The sequence below is a fragment of the Chaetodon auriga genome, chromosome 3 (genome assembly GCF_051107435.1).
Source record: "Chaetodon auriga isolate fChaAug3 chromosome 3, fChaAug3.hap1, whole genome shotgun sequence".
Taxonomy (NCBI): Eukaryota; Metazoa; Chordata; class Actinopteri; order Chaetodontiformes; family Chaetodontidae; genus Chaetodon; species Chaetodon auriga.
In genome coordinates this window covers 19,167,287-19,179,361 of record NC_135076.1, presented here as the reverse complement: position 1 = coordinate 19,179,361, position 12,075 = coordinate 19,167,287, and the positions used below count along the sequence as shown (strand labels likewise).

Below are 12,075 nucleotides of genomic sequence, written 5' to 3'. Positions count from 1 at the left end.
TTCTCACTCAGTCTCTTCCTCTGACTCTGACTTTTTAAACCCTCCTCTCCTTTCAGACCATGTTCTCTGTGTTGCAGCCCAACCATCCTGTATTCCGCCCTCCCTCCCTCTCTGTGTGCCTGGTGATCTGAACCCCCCTAACATCTTGCTGTGTCCTCACAGTCTAATAAGGCTATAATCCACACAAGCTGTCAGTTGATACAAGCATCCTTAAAAGGACAAAAGCCAAAAAACAAGGGGGGAAAGTGGACAGCTATAAATAAAGCCTCAGCTGTCAGGGTGAAAATTTGAAGGGGGTTTTGATGAAATGATATTAATGTGGCTATGAAGCCTTCATCACACAGCACGACACAGGGGGCTGACAAATAAAGTTAAACACTGTATGGCTAAATTTTGTTCTCTTCGTCAGTTCAAATTGCCTGCGTTTGGCATATGCTGTTTAGACCGTGAAAACAAATACTGCTAACTGGCATTCAGCTCAACATGTCCTGCATTTTTGGCAGTGTTCATAATCATTATGAGTTACAGTAATCATATTCATCATTACTTCAGAGTTAAAGTAAGTTCTTTTCCTCTTGGTGTTTATATTGTTTGTCTAGTCCCTGTATATAGGTATAGGTATGGGTCTCTATGTATCTCTGGCTTTGCCACATAAGGCTGCATTTAAATTAACACACGTCTCGTTGTGGAGAGTTCCAGAAAAAAAAAAAAAAAAGTTGAACTTGACTGAACATTTTCTGAAATTCAATATAAATGTAAACAAAGATAATTTGATTTGATAAGTACTAAAATCCTTGTCCTATTATTATTTTCCATCTTTACATTGTGTATATGTTTACATGGAGCTTTTGCTAAAGTAACAAAATGAACTCTGTCTCACAGGTCCTCAAAAAGGTAAGACCCATTCTACGATTTACTGCAGCTCTGAAAAGAGTAGACTAAGCATATGCTGATTATAATATTGACCGTTGTGTGCTAAATTCCCACCAGCTCAGTGATGAAGGAGAAGACACGAGAAACACAGTATCTCCCTTGACAGATAGAGAATGAATAATATCCTGCTCAGTCTGTGTCCCTCTTCTGTGTTGTCTTAAGCAAAGAAAACTACTCAAAAAAAGAAGAAGAGGAGGAGGAGGAAGAAGAAGGAGAGGCTGGATTACACCAAGCAGGAATGACTTCAGTGCTAAAGGATAAGCTAACATCAGTATCTCATCTTACACACAGTCAAAATTAAAAGTAGAAAATTAAAAGAAATATAGGATTTTGTTACCCGTTACAGTTTCTCAATAAATTAAAAAACCTTCCTCTGAGGCCTCAAGCAGTCAATCAGCTTACTCACATCTCTGGCTTTGCCATAGAAGGCTTCTTGAGACGCTGCCTCCAAAGACCCGATGTAGAACATTGGGTGGGTCTCCCCATACCTACAGGACATACAGAACACACAAACAGTACATGAGCACTTTGATACATGCATGCCAGTCCTCTGAATCAACATGAGAAGCACCTGATGCTTTGCTCACCTTGAAGAAAATTCGGCAGTAAAGTGCAGTAAGGCATCAGCTTCATTTTCACTATTCTCTGGCACTGTAAGGGGACAAAAGTCATTTTATGGTCAAGCTTTGGATGCGTGTCACCGGTATTTAATACAGTACATGAAGCAACAATTAAGAACCCTACTCTAACATTATGAAGCTGCTCCAATGTACGTACTCATAGGTGATTTCCGACAGGTAGAGGAGCCCATTCCAAACATCTCTGAATCGTCCACACCAAACTCTGACGCATCCTCAAAATCATCCCCCTCGCTGTCGCTGACCATATGGACATCCGCACACTGTAAACATAAATGAGCCATTAATTACCAGACTCATATCAGCAGAAGTCATTAACAGAAGTATTTCGTTACCAGGTTTTATGAGTTAGCATGTATACACAGCGCCCAGGGAGAAATTAATCCACAGCACTGATCCTTAGAGAAAGTGTGTGTGAGTGTGTGTGTGTGTGTACCTCTTCTGTGGGCTCCTGGGAATTGGCTGGTGAAGACCTTCGACAAACACTGAGGTGATGGCAAGGATAGCTGATCCCAGAGACAGCTAGCGTCATCTATAAACAGAAAAATAATGAAACTGATTAAGTCTAATCTAATAAGCAAGGGCAACTAGTTGTGTGCAGTCTTAGACCATATGTGATTACTGGCCCAATCTTAGTGCACACAAAGTTAGCATCAAGTGAAACAGAGTCCTATGTGTTCATCAGGGGTAGAGAGGGGTGGTAAATGTTACTCACTACTACTCCTTAGACTGAACTCTGAACGGAACAAAACAAACATCACAGCTGACTCACATCACAGTGCCTTCTCAAACACTCTATTTAGGACTCGATTTCCCCAGGCTGTCGAGGCACGGCCAATATCATGACATACTTTATCAAACACGGCTCTGCTCATCTCGCTAATCAGGGAGGAGTCATGATGAGGTTTTGGTACACCTGCAGTAGCTGTTAGAGTGATAATGGTTTGTAGTACGAGAACACCTGACTAATGAGCTGCAAAATCCAAAGGCAGAACTGAAAATGTCAGCGTTCAGCAGGGACTCATTACAGGTGGTGTCTCCTGGCTTAGACCCCAAGGGACATCGACAACACAGGAAAGGCGGTTGCAGGAAGTGTGAAACTAAAGACGCCTCGCTTTTAAAAAGCGGTGTGCAATCATACAATCACATCATGACTTGCAGCTTGAAGGCACTGACACTCTTGTCACAATAATGCAACACTATATTACCTGATGTACTAATTGTTAAGAGCTAAGTGAAAAATCCAGACGCAAAAAGTTTTCTGGGAGAGTGAACCTCTAAACAACATGGCTGAGGGCAGGGCAGGCAGGCTGGGTGTGATAAGAGGCAGAGAAGCTGCTCGTCCCCTGCAGAGGTCCTGTGATCTGCTCCATTGTCAGGTGCTGAGACACACAAAGAGCAGCTGGACGTGGTTGAATCAGGAGACGATTACATGCAACGCCAATTGAGTCTGAAAAGGGCTACACAGACCGCAGGGAGTTTCTCTCTCTCTCCCTCTGTCTCTTTTAAAATAGAGGTTCCTCACGGTGGCCTCAGCTTCTATAGCGGGACTGAACAGTGTAACCACTAGACCTTGTCAGCAACATGGACTTGCGAGTGAGTACTGCTGTGTACTTAGCACTGATAAGAACTGAAATATCTGGTGTCTATTCTTTTCCGTCTTTTCACTCCACCTTATCGTTTTCAGTGTCAGAAAGTAAGTTCGCTGCAACCAGAAGACCAAAATATTTGAACAAAAAACATTTTGACAGTTATGGTTGAACTACATGCAAGACTAGGTGCAGCGACTGTTGGGGGTATGATGATATATACCATAAAGATGATATGCTGTTGGGTCTATTAGATCATTTTGGGTGAGCAGGACTGCTTTAAGGTAATATTGAAAATTTACATGATTTTTGCATCTATGTGATGAAGCACCTTGACTTCTCTGGTGTTTAATTCACTGGATTAACCAACAGCAGACATCTGGGGCTGCTTTTTGGATCCATGAACAACTTCCTCGTTGATTTTTCAGAAAACACTGTACACTGTGTATACTGGGTGCAACCATATTCTTTGTCCCTTAGAAATAATTCATGTGTGAAATTATATTAATTGTTTACATACAGATCTCACTGGTCCCGAGGAGAGAAACAACAATTTTACAATTTATTGCAGCCTGAAAAAGAAAAGTTGATTAGGGATATACTGATTATAATATTGACCACTGTGTCTTACATTCCCACCAGCTCAGAAACTAAAGAGAAGACATGAGAAACGCAGTATCTCCCCTGACAGTTTGAGAATGAATAATATCCTGATGAGTATTCCTCCTCCATGTTGTCTTAAGCAAAGAAAACCGCTCAAAAAAAAGCAGTGGCTAGACTGCCATGCTATGTTGAAACTAAACAAACCAAGAATGACATCACCGCTAAAGGAACAAGCCAAAAGTGAAACATACAACAAATACATATATGAAAAATATGACTTTTGATTCCCTGTGAGTTAAAACGAGGCCTCAAACAGTCAGTCACCCCAGACACAGTAACAGAAGACTACACACAGATAATAGATGAAACAGATTGTATTTCTTGTGTATAACCAATTAGTAGCGAGTGTACTCTTAACAATGACGTGTGTAAATGTCACAGCGACTAGAGAGAGAGTATCCCTGGAACACCTACGAAGAACACTTAACTGAATTGCCTCGTCTTTGCTCATGTAACTTAACTCCGCCTAATTTAGTACTCCTGTTTATTAGATCATTCTGTTCTTCATATTATTCCAGACATTACAAAGTAATGGAACAAAAACATCATTCCCCCAACAGTAAAAGTAAAGGAAGTTAGTGATACGTCTTGTTAAAGGAAAGAAAAAACAACAACAACAGTGACTTAAGGGAAAGTTATGTCCATTTGAGACATGATGGGTGCCAGGCCGGAGAGTTGAATTAGCATTGAGAGAGAGTTGTAGGTACTGAGTCAGACAAAGACATACAGGGTCTGAGCTTTAAGGATGTGAAGGCATGGCCCCAAGTCTATTCTGCCTGTTCCCCAATCGAGTGGCAATCAAACGTGAGAATCTTAACAGCGGCTGTCGAGAGGATCCCCATAAACCCTTTACCCCCACTACTCACAATGAGAGGCTTTCGTCTGAGGGCCTAATAAGTGTATAAATAAAGTTGATCACTTCCCCTGTCAAAGACGGCCTGGAGGGTTTGGGCTGACATGGATGCTAGGAGGGGAGGTGAAAAGGGAAAAAAATGAGTTGAGTGCCTCTCAATCCTTTTCCTTGCTTTGACCCGATGGCTTCTCCTGATGTTGAGGTACACAAGTGCAGCTTGGCGGCTCAGTGGTAAAACGTGGAAACAAGGCTGAAGCGCCGCAGGGCACGGGGGGTGGGGGGGTGAGGTTAACCCCCCCAAATGACCCTCTCCCACATCTCCACACAAAGGAACTGGCTCCTCTTTTTTGGATTCTTTTAATTAACACTTGCATTGAGGGTCTAAGCATTCAGGGGCCGATACAGGGAAAGAATTTTCTCTCTCTCTTACCCCCTCCCTCCTTTCCCTCCCCTCTTCAACCCTTTCTTCCTTTCTCTACCCTTTTTTCTCTTCCTTTCTCTCCCTTCATTCTTTCTGTGTTTCATTTTTTCTTTTCTAGTGTAGGCAGTGTTTGGATTAGGTGTCTGGCTGTGAGTGTGAGATAATTACTACTGACAGCTGCACTGACAGCAACCACAGTTCCACCTTACACCACTTTCTCTTTGGTGGAGCAAGGAAAGAACAGCGACAGAAGTGGGGGAGAACAGACAGTGAAGAGACAGGAGATAGACAGAGGAACACGTCCGGGTGAGAAATAGTGTAAACATGAGAAAAATTATCACTTCATCGAGAGAAGGAAGACAGGCCAAGTCTACCATACCCTTAAAGTCTTATAGATCAAATGGAGTATTTAGCTGCCATATCGGGGCGTAACAGGAGATGACACAACATGGAATTTGATTTGATGTGTCACAACAAACATGGAGCATCACAGCTGTTCAGAAGTGGATGCTAGCCTCCATTCAATCACAGAGGACTACTCGCCTCCATCAACACCTTCATCACCGTCCTTCCCAAACAGGCAGATGTACCGGTCGAACTGCAGGAGGTGGAGCGTCAGGGAGAGAGAGAGGAAGCCCATCGGTTGCTACATGCAGTTGCAGAATCAGTTCAATGCAAATTGCCTTGTGCAAAATCTGGAGCTGTCACAGATACCACTTTCCTCAGAGTGGAGAAAGTCTAGCCAGCAGACCGGTAACCACGCCACTAAAATTTGAAGACTACTTTTTAATTTCATCTAAACTTCAACACCTGTTGGTCTCCTGGCTCCTTTGAGCCTTGCTGAAGATATATCTCTTCTGATTAATACCTGAACAGAGTGTGTGCAATGTACAGACACACACCTATTTTAGGCACCACAAAAATGACTGTCAGCTCAGTGGGATGCTTAACAGTGGGTGTTAAGGTGATGTCTCTTGCATCCAGCAAGGTGTTGCACCTCTATGCTCATATGCTGCCAAAGGGTCCAAAAGGGGACCGAGCTAATGAGGAGGAACATCCTCCTCCTCAAATAAAGACGCAACCATGTCTGTGAAATGTGAGCACCAAAGAACACATAAAAGCAGTTAGAAGAGCTAGAAAATGAGACGGACAGACTAACTTGGTGCTGAATGTCACCTGGAGGCAGCCAATCTCACAAGGGAGGGGGGCTCTGCTGGGCTTACTGCTGAGCCCTGTTGCTATGGAAACCACCAGACCGACCCCCCACCCCCCTCCCAAAATACACCCTCGATTTCATAGGTCCCTATCAGGTAGAGGAGGATTCCATTAATGCCAGCTGGGAAATGGAGGGAGGTGCTGGCCTACAAAGCAAGGCACCTCTGAGGCTCTACAGCATTAATACATTAGCAAACACCATGAAACACTGCATAAATGTCAGCAATGGCTAGAAGGAAGGAAGGGTGGGTGGTGGTGGGGGTTGAAGAGATGAGAGGATGTAATAAGGATGTCCCACTGGCTGTCAATCACTCCAACAGGTGTGGAGGAAAGACTGCCAATCAAAACAGCTCCAATGAGATGACGCCTGTCTGCAAACTCTCCATGCTGTATTGTTCGCGGGAAGGAAAAGACGACGTGAAGGAGACGGAGGAAGCAGGGGAAGAGGCTCAATCTGCATATTTCAAACAGCAAAGGAAGTTAATGTCCTGCTGGCTTCTTAAATCTGCTGTTGCCAAGGCCTCTGTCATCATCTTCAGCACTGTTCAGTACGGCTTTGTCAAAGCCACGGGAATCAGGAGGAATTTGTAGCCAGAACAAGATCATGGTATTTGAAAAATAATGCCGGATAACTTGTTTTAATCTATTTTTAATCTATTATATTGAGTACACTGAATTCCATAAAGTTTTGAATATACCAAGTATTTTTTTGACTGACAATTGAAAGAAATGCTAAAACAAAACACACAAAAAAGACTGACTGTGTGCTTTCCACACATGATCCTCTACCCGGCTAGCCTGACAAATACTACAAAATGTGTTCAAATAAATCTTTGAGCAACAATGAAAAGCCTAAAAGCCTCTTCTGTGCTCCAGAAATACTCTGAGACACTCAAACCAGCACCTATCAATGCAGGTCAACACAATCTGCGAGCTAGAAATGAGCATCACCTCTCGCTGCTCATGCCCGCTTCAACTACACTTTGTGCCCCCTCCTTTCATACTCACCTTCCTTAGTCTAACACCACATACAATAACACAGTGCAACGAATTAACTGACCTACTGTGCTACATGAGCATTATCCATTCTTATCCAATTTCAACTCCCCGTAAGGCCTTGAATAATTCAGAGCACAATAAACAATGAAACACGTTGAGTGGACAGTGTCCGGGAGGGTGACGTAACACATGCTGGTAAGTACTAGTTTCCCTGAAAGGTGAGAATTTCTTTCGAACAAAGTAATTTCCTGCACTCCAACAATACAGAAACAAACAATGCAACCACTCAAATGTCCTTCTCAGAACGCAAGAACAACAGACCGTTGAAACAGACACCCAGAACAAGTCGATCAATTAGATGAACTATAATTAAAAAAAGTGCTTCTTGTCAAAAGAAGCACTTTTTTTTCCCTTGTGACTGCAAAAAAAACCAATTCAGCTCTCATGGTAGAGGCAACATCACCAAGACTGTCAGTCTTGGGTTTTGTTTCATACCATTTAAATAATGTAGTTTCTGTATCTATACCAAAATTACACTTTACTCTGAAATACACATTTTCTGCAAAATTTGTTTAAACATCAGCTGCATCTGTGTTTAAGTTGTGAATTGCACTTCAATAAAATACAGTATCATATTAAAAACTATTTAAAAATCAGGAAACATATCATCTAAAAAAAAAGTAAACAAGACTAACAGTTTGACCAAGCATTCAATGGGTATTTCCAATGCAACGTTTTCAAAATTTGGTGCTACAGACACAGCTCAGTTGGTACTCAAAAAGAATTAAAGTTCAATACCCAGCCCTAGACACAGTGTGTACAATAAGCCAGGCACATTTGCAAACACACAAATGCAAATATGCACACACAACACACACAACCGCGAATGCAAGCAGGCAAACACAGTTATATCACACACTTAAAGGCAAAGCAGAGTTAAGTAGAAATCGATTCCAATGCAAGCGGGCTAGTGTGCAGAGCTAAACGTAATCTGGGGCCTCTGGCTGCCATGTTTATTGGCCCAAACCCCGGGAGATGAGACTAGGCTAATGAGCTATACACTAACACTGGCTCCCTACCCGCCTGCAAGGCCAGCCAAGCCCTGGGCTTTCTCTGTTAATACCTTCAGACGTTTCAATAAGAGGACTGCGGCTAGAGCAGAGGCCATTATTACACTTCTGTCTCTGTGCTTTTTAATATCTCCTCATCCAGGAAACAGACGCTGCAGATGTGTGTTAGCCAGGTGCCAACCGGGCCTGTGATGCCACAATGAGCTGCAATCTATTCATGATCCCTGGCCTTCATATCCACAGCTACCTAGGGGTTAGCTGAGCCGAGGTTCACTCATAATCAGAACAGAGGTCACAAAAATATAAAGGTAAAAAAAAAAAAAAGGAATTATTTTATTTATATCTTCATATCACATGGAGAGTGGTAGGACTTGATTGGTGATAAAATTCACAAACTAGCATACTTCTCTGGTTTTTAGAGCTTTAATTTTTTTTTTAATTTTTCTTTAATATAATTTCTGCACAAAATGTGTAAAAACTAGTTATTTTTTCATGGACAAAATATACAGCACATTTTTTAAATGACTGATCCCCATATTCACAGTACGTGAAATTATTTATATGACAGATTTTTTAAATATTTATTCCTGGCAGTTGCAAATGAATTTACATTATAATGGAAACCAAATTTGAAGCTTGATGAATTATCAAATTTTTTAAGTCTTTGTGGTATAATGATGTTTTCATTTATCAGTGTCCTTACAAAATTTTCCAAAAAGTCAGAAGATATTCAGGCAGGGGAAAACACATTCTATTATTATATTATTATTTCCAATAAATTGTTCCCATTCCTATTTTCACAGAATCATGACAGATTCCTAGTTAAGTCTGCTGCAGGTGGACACACCATCATCCTGAACACAGTGTTAAAAGGTGTCTGTGGTTAGCTCTCTTCCTCCTGAACAGTCATAAAGTCATGAAGCACAAGGTGCTTGTTACAGTTGCAATCTGGAAAAGTAACTGATTTGGTGCCATAATACAAGACAATACTGAGGTCAGTCATTGCGCAACCTGCTCACAATGTGCGCTCAGATTAGAACTAAGATTTGAATTTCTGTTGCAGTCCAAGGCCATTCACTGATCACATAACTGGATGTCTCCAAAGATAATGCAAACAATGACAAATCTGCATCATAGCAGTATGGTTTGTTTGGTGGTTACCGGCTTTACAATTGCCTGCTCTGAGCCGTAATGAAACAAAATAAAGCAAACAATTTTCTGGAGTGAAAGGATGCATCACCTTTTGTCCTTTTCCCTTTTAGGCACATTAATGGTGCAATGCGTTTGATTTCACTGTTCATCTTAAAAGGTTTACTTTGAGTCATAAAAACAGGTGCAGTCGTTGCTCATTCTCTCGGAGTTTTTTTGAGAACAATGGCTGACATACAGAATAGACTGTATCCACCAAACACTGTGTATAGAAAACAGGTTATCCTTACCAATCAAAAATGTGAAAGAAAAAAAAAATAGAAAATCTGCAGTCTAGTTACTACAGCAGAGTCCGTTCTGGCATCAGGACACATATGAGAACTCTTGGAAAAGAAGTGAAACAAAGTCAATACCAATACTCCAAGCCAAACAACAACCAAATAGATCTAAAACGTTAGCTAGGGGTTAACGCAAGAATGTGTGCACATCAGCTCCTCAATGTAGCATGATAAACCATCCCATACAATTAGCATGGGAACACATATGCTGTCAAAGAAGGGGTGAGACAAAAGGGGTCAGAGGTTCCTCAAGGTTCTGTAGGAGGTTTGCCTCTGATCAGCTTGACTGTGTGCAGGGTGAATGGATGGGAAGAGCGACCCTGGGACGGGAGAGGTCAGCGGGACTCAATGATGTGAGATTTAATGTCCACAGATTGAGGACGCAGGATGGGAACAGTCTTTGACATCTTAATTAGCTTCAACATCTTACTCTCATGCTTCTGACAGATGGTTTTGGGGTGGATTACAGAGCGTGGCACAGTTTCCACTGCACTTTGCAAGTGGTGAGATAATGTAAATCAATAATCTGTGAAGCATGGGTTTAGTTTGCGCTTGACTTTTAATTATCTTTAAGAAGGTTGCCTTGGATCCAAGAATCAAGGGCAGCATAGACTTCTACAGTGTAGAGAAAAGTGAAGATCGATGTTGAAATCTTTCTTCTAGAACCGTTACAGTAAATCTGTCTAACAAGTGTTACATTTTTGATCGTGTGTTTGTGTGCCAGTGCTTCTTACAGAGTCATCAGATGCTGACACGGGCCATCCCTCCCACTGTTGATGCCGGACTGGGATGTTGGTCAAGTCTGAAATGTTCCTCTTCACCTGCAAACGTAAAGGGAAGATAGGACTATTAAGTGTCTATTCAAAGTACAAACACTGGACCTGTACAACACTACTGACACAAAGAAGCAAAAAAACCATTACAAACAGTCAATTATAAATCTCCACTAAGAATATTTTTAGATTTCTTTAATCATCCTGTTTTATTAAATAATAGTAAAACTAGCAGGGGAAAATATTTCCACGATTAATGTTGACAGTATATACAATGAAATGAATTATAGCACGCGCTAAATCAAAGTATCCTCTATGAGGACAAAGTAGGATGGAGGCAGAGAACGAAGGAGATGAGTCAAGAGGAGGAGAAAAAAAATAAAAAAAGACAGCCAGTGTTATCAGCATTCTTCAGATGCCACAGCTAATGCCCAGCAACAACAGCCCCACGCTCTGAAATGAACAGTATTTCTCTTTTCCCATTCATGCGCGGACGCTGTATCTGCATCACTTAATAACATTCCGTGCTTTTAAACAGTTAGCAGCCAGCAGCGCCTGTCCCACCGAGCGCCGTGTTACACCGTCCAGTGGGTTGTTGGTTTAAAGCCCTAACGCCAGCCTGATGTGCGCCAGTCGAAGCTGATCAAAGCCCCGTCGGCGTCTGAGCACTGGCGGCCGTGGATTCTAGTGCATTTGTTTAGCAGAATCCTGCCCTTCAGGCCCGCAGGGCTGGACACTGATGCTGAGAAAACTGTCAATTGTGGAGCAAAGATCCCTCCACGCACGGGTCAAATCCTGTCTTTGTAAAAAGCACTGAGGGAGAGATGGATCCTTGGGCACATGCAGGGCTGCTGGTCATGGAGGTGGAAACTTAAAGAACGCTACAAACACAAAGTCAAAGCCAATGTCGGGCAAGGCAGGAAAGCAGCTGCAAAACACTGGACTATGAGGACTGGAGGGGCAAACTCTGCCTGGTCGCTTTCACCTTAATACTCCAATATTACAACACTTTGCATCTGTACATGTATTTGTATGGGTGTCTGAGAGCACAAACATGAAGGGCTTGCAGAAATTATTATATTTAAATCAACAGTAAATATTCTAAGTTATCAATCTCTCAAAGAAATTATAGTTTGTTTGTGCTGGGCCTGGCACAGCAAAGCAATTCACAGTACAAACAAGCTGAGAAAAAAAAATAAAAGAACAATAATAAATGAGTGGCACAGTCCATCCTTTGTCTTTCTATCGTAAATCCCACACCACACTGTTCGGCGCCTATCCTTATGAAGAGAAGCTATGGCCAGGATACCAGGCTGGGGTCAGAGCGGGTGGCCAGTGTTATTACAGAGTGTAATATCTATGTTTGACCAGCCGGACTACAGGGATTTGACTGACCGGCTGGCCAGCCGATGAATAGGGGGAAAAGGGAGGAAA

General features: G+C 42.1%; 1 protein-coding gene across 1 annotated transcript in view; it reads right to left on the bottom strand.

Moving 5' to 3' along the window:
- Nucleotides 1-12,075, bottom strand: part of faf1 (Fas (TNFRSF6) associated factor 1) — a 59,496-nt gene that overhangs the window by 28,185 nt on the left and 19,236 nt on the right. The window contains exons 8-12 of the mRNA XM_076727018.1: nt 10,603-10,689; nt 2,008-2,103; nt 1,711-1,834; nt 1,521-1,584; nt 1,340-1,421 (exon numbers count right to left, since the gene is read on the bottom strand). Coding sequence (XP_076583133.1) covers nt 1,340-1,421; nt 1,521-1,584; nt 1,711-1,834; nt 2,008-2,103; nt 10,603-10,689 — 453 coding nt within the window. The remainder of the gene's footprint in view (nt 1-1,339; nt 1,422-1,520; nt 1,585-1,710; nt 1,835-2,007; nt 2,104-10,602; nt 10,690-12,075) is intronic.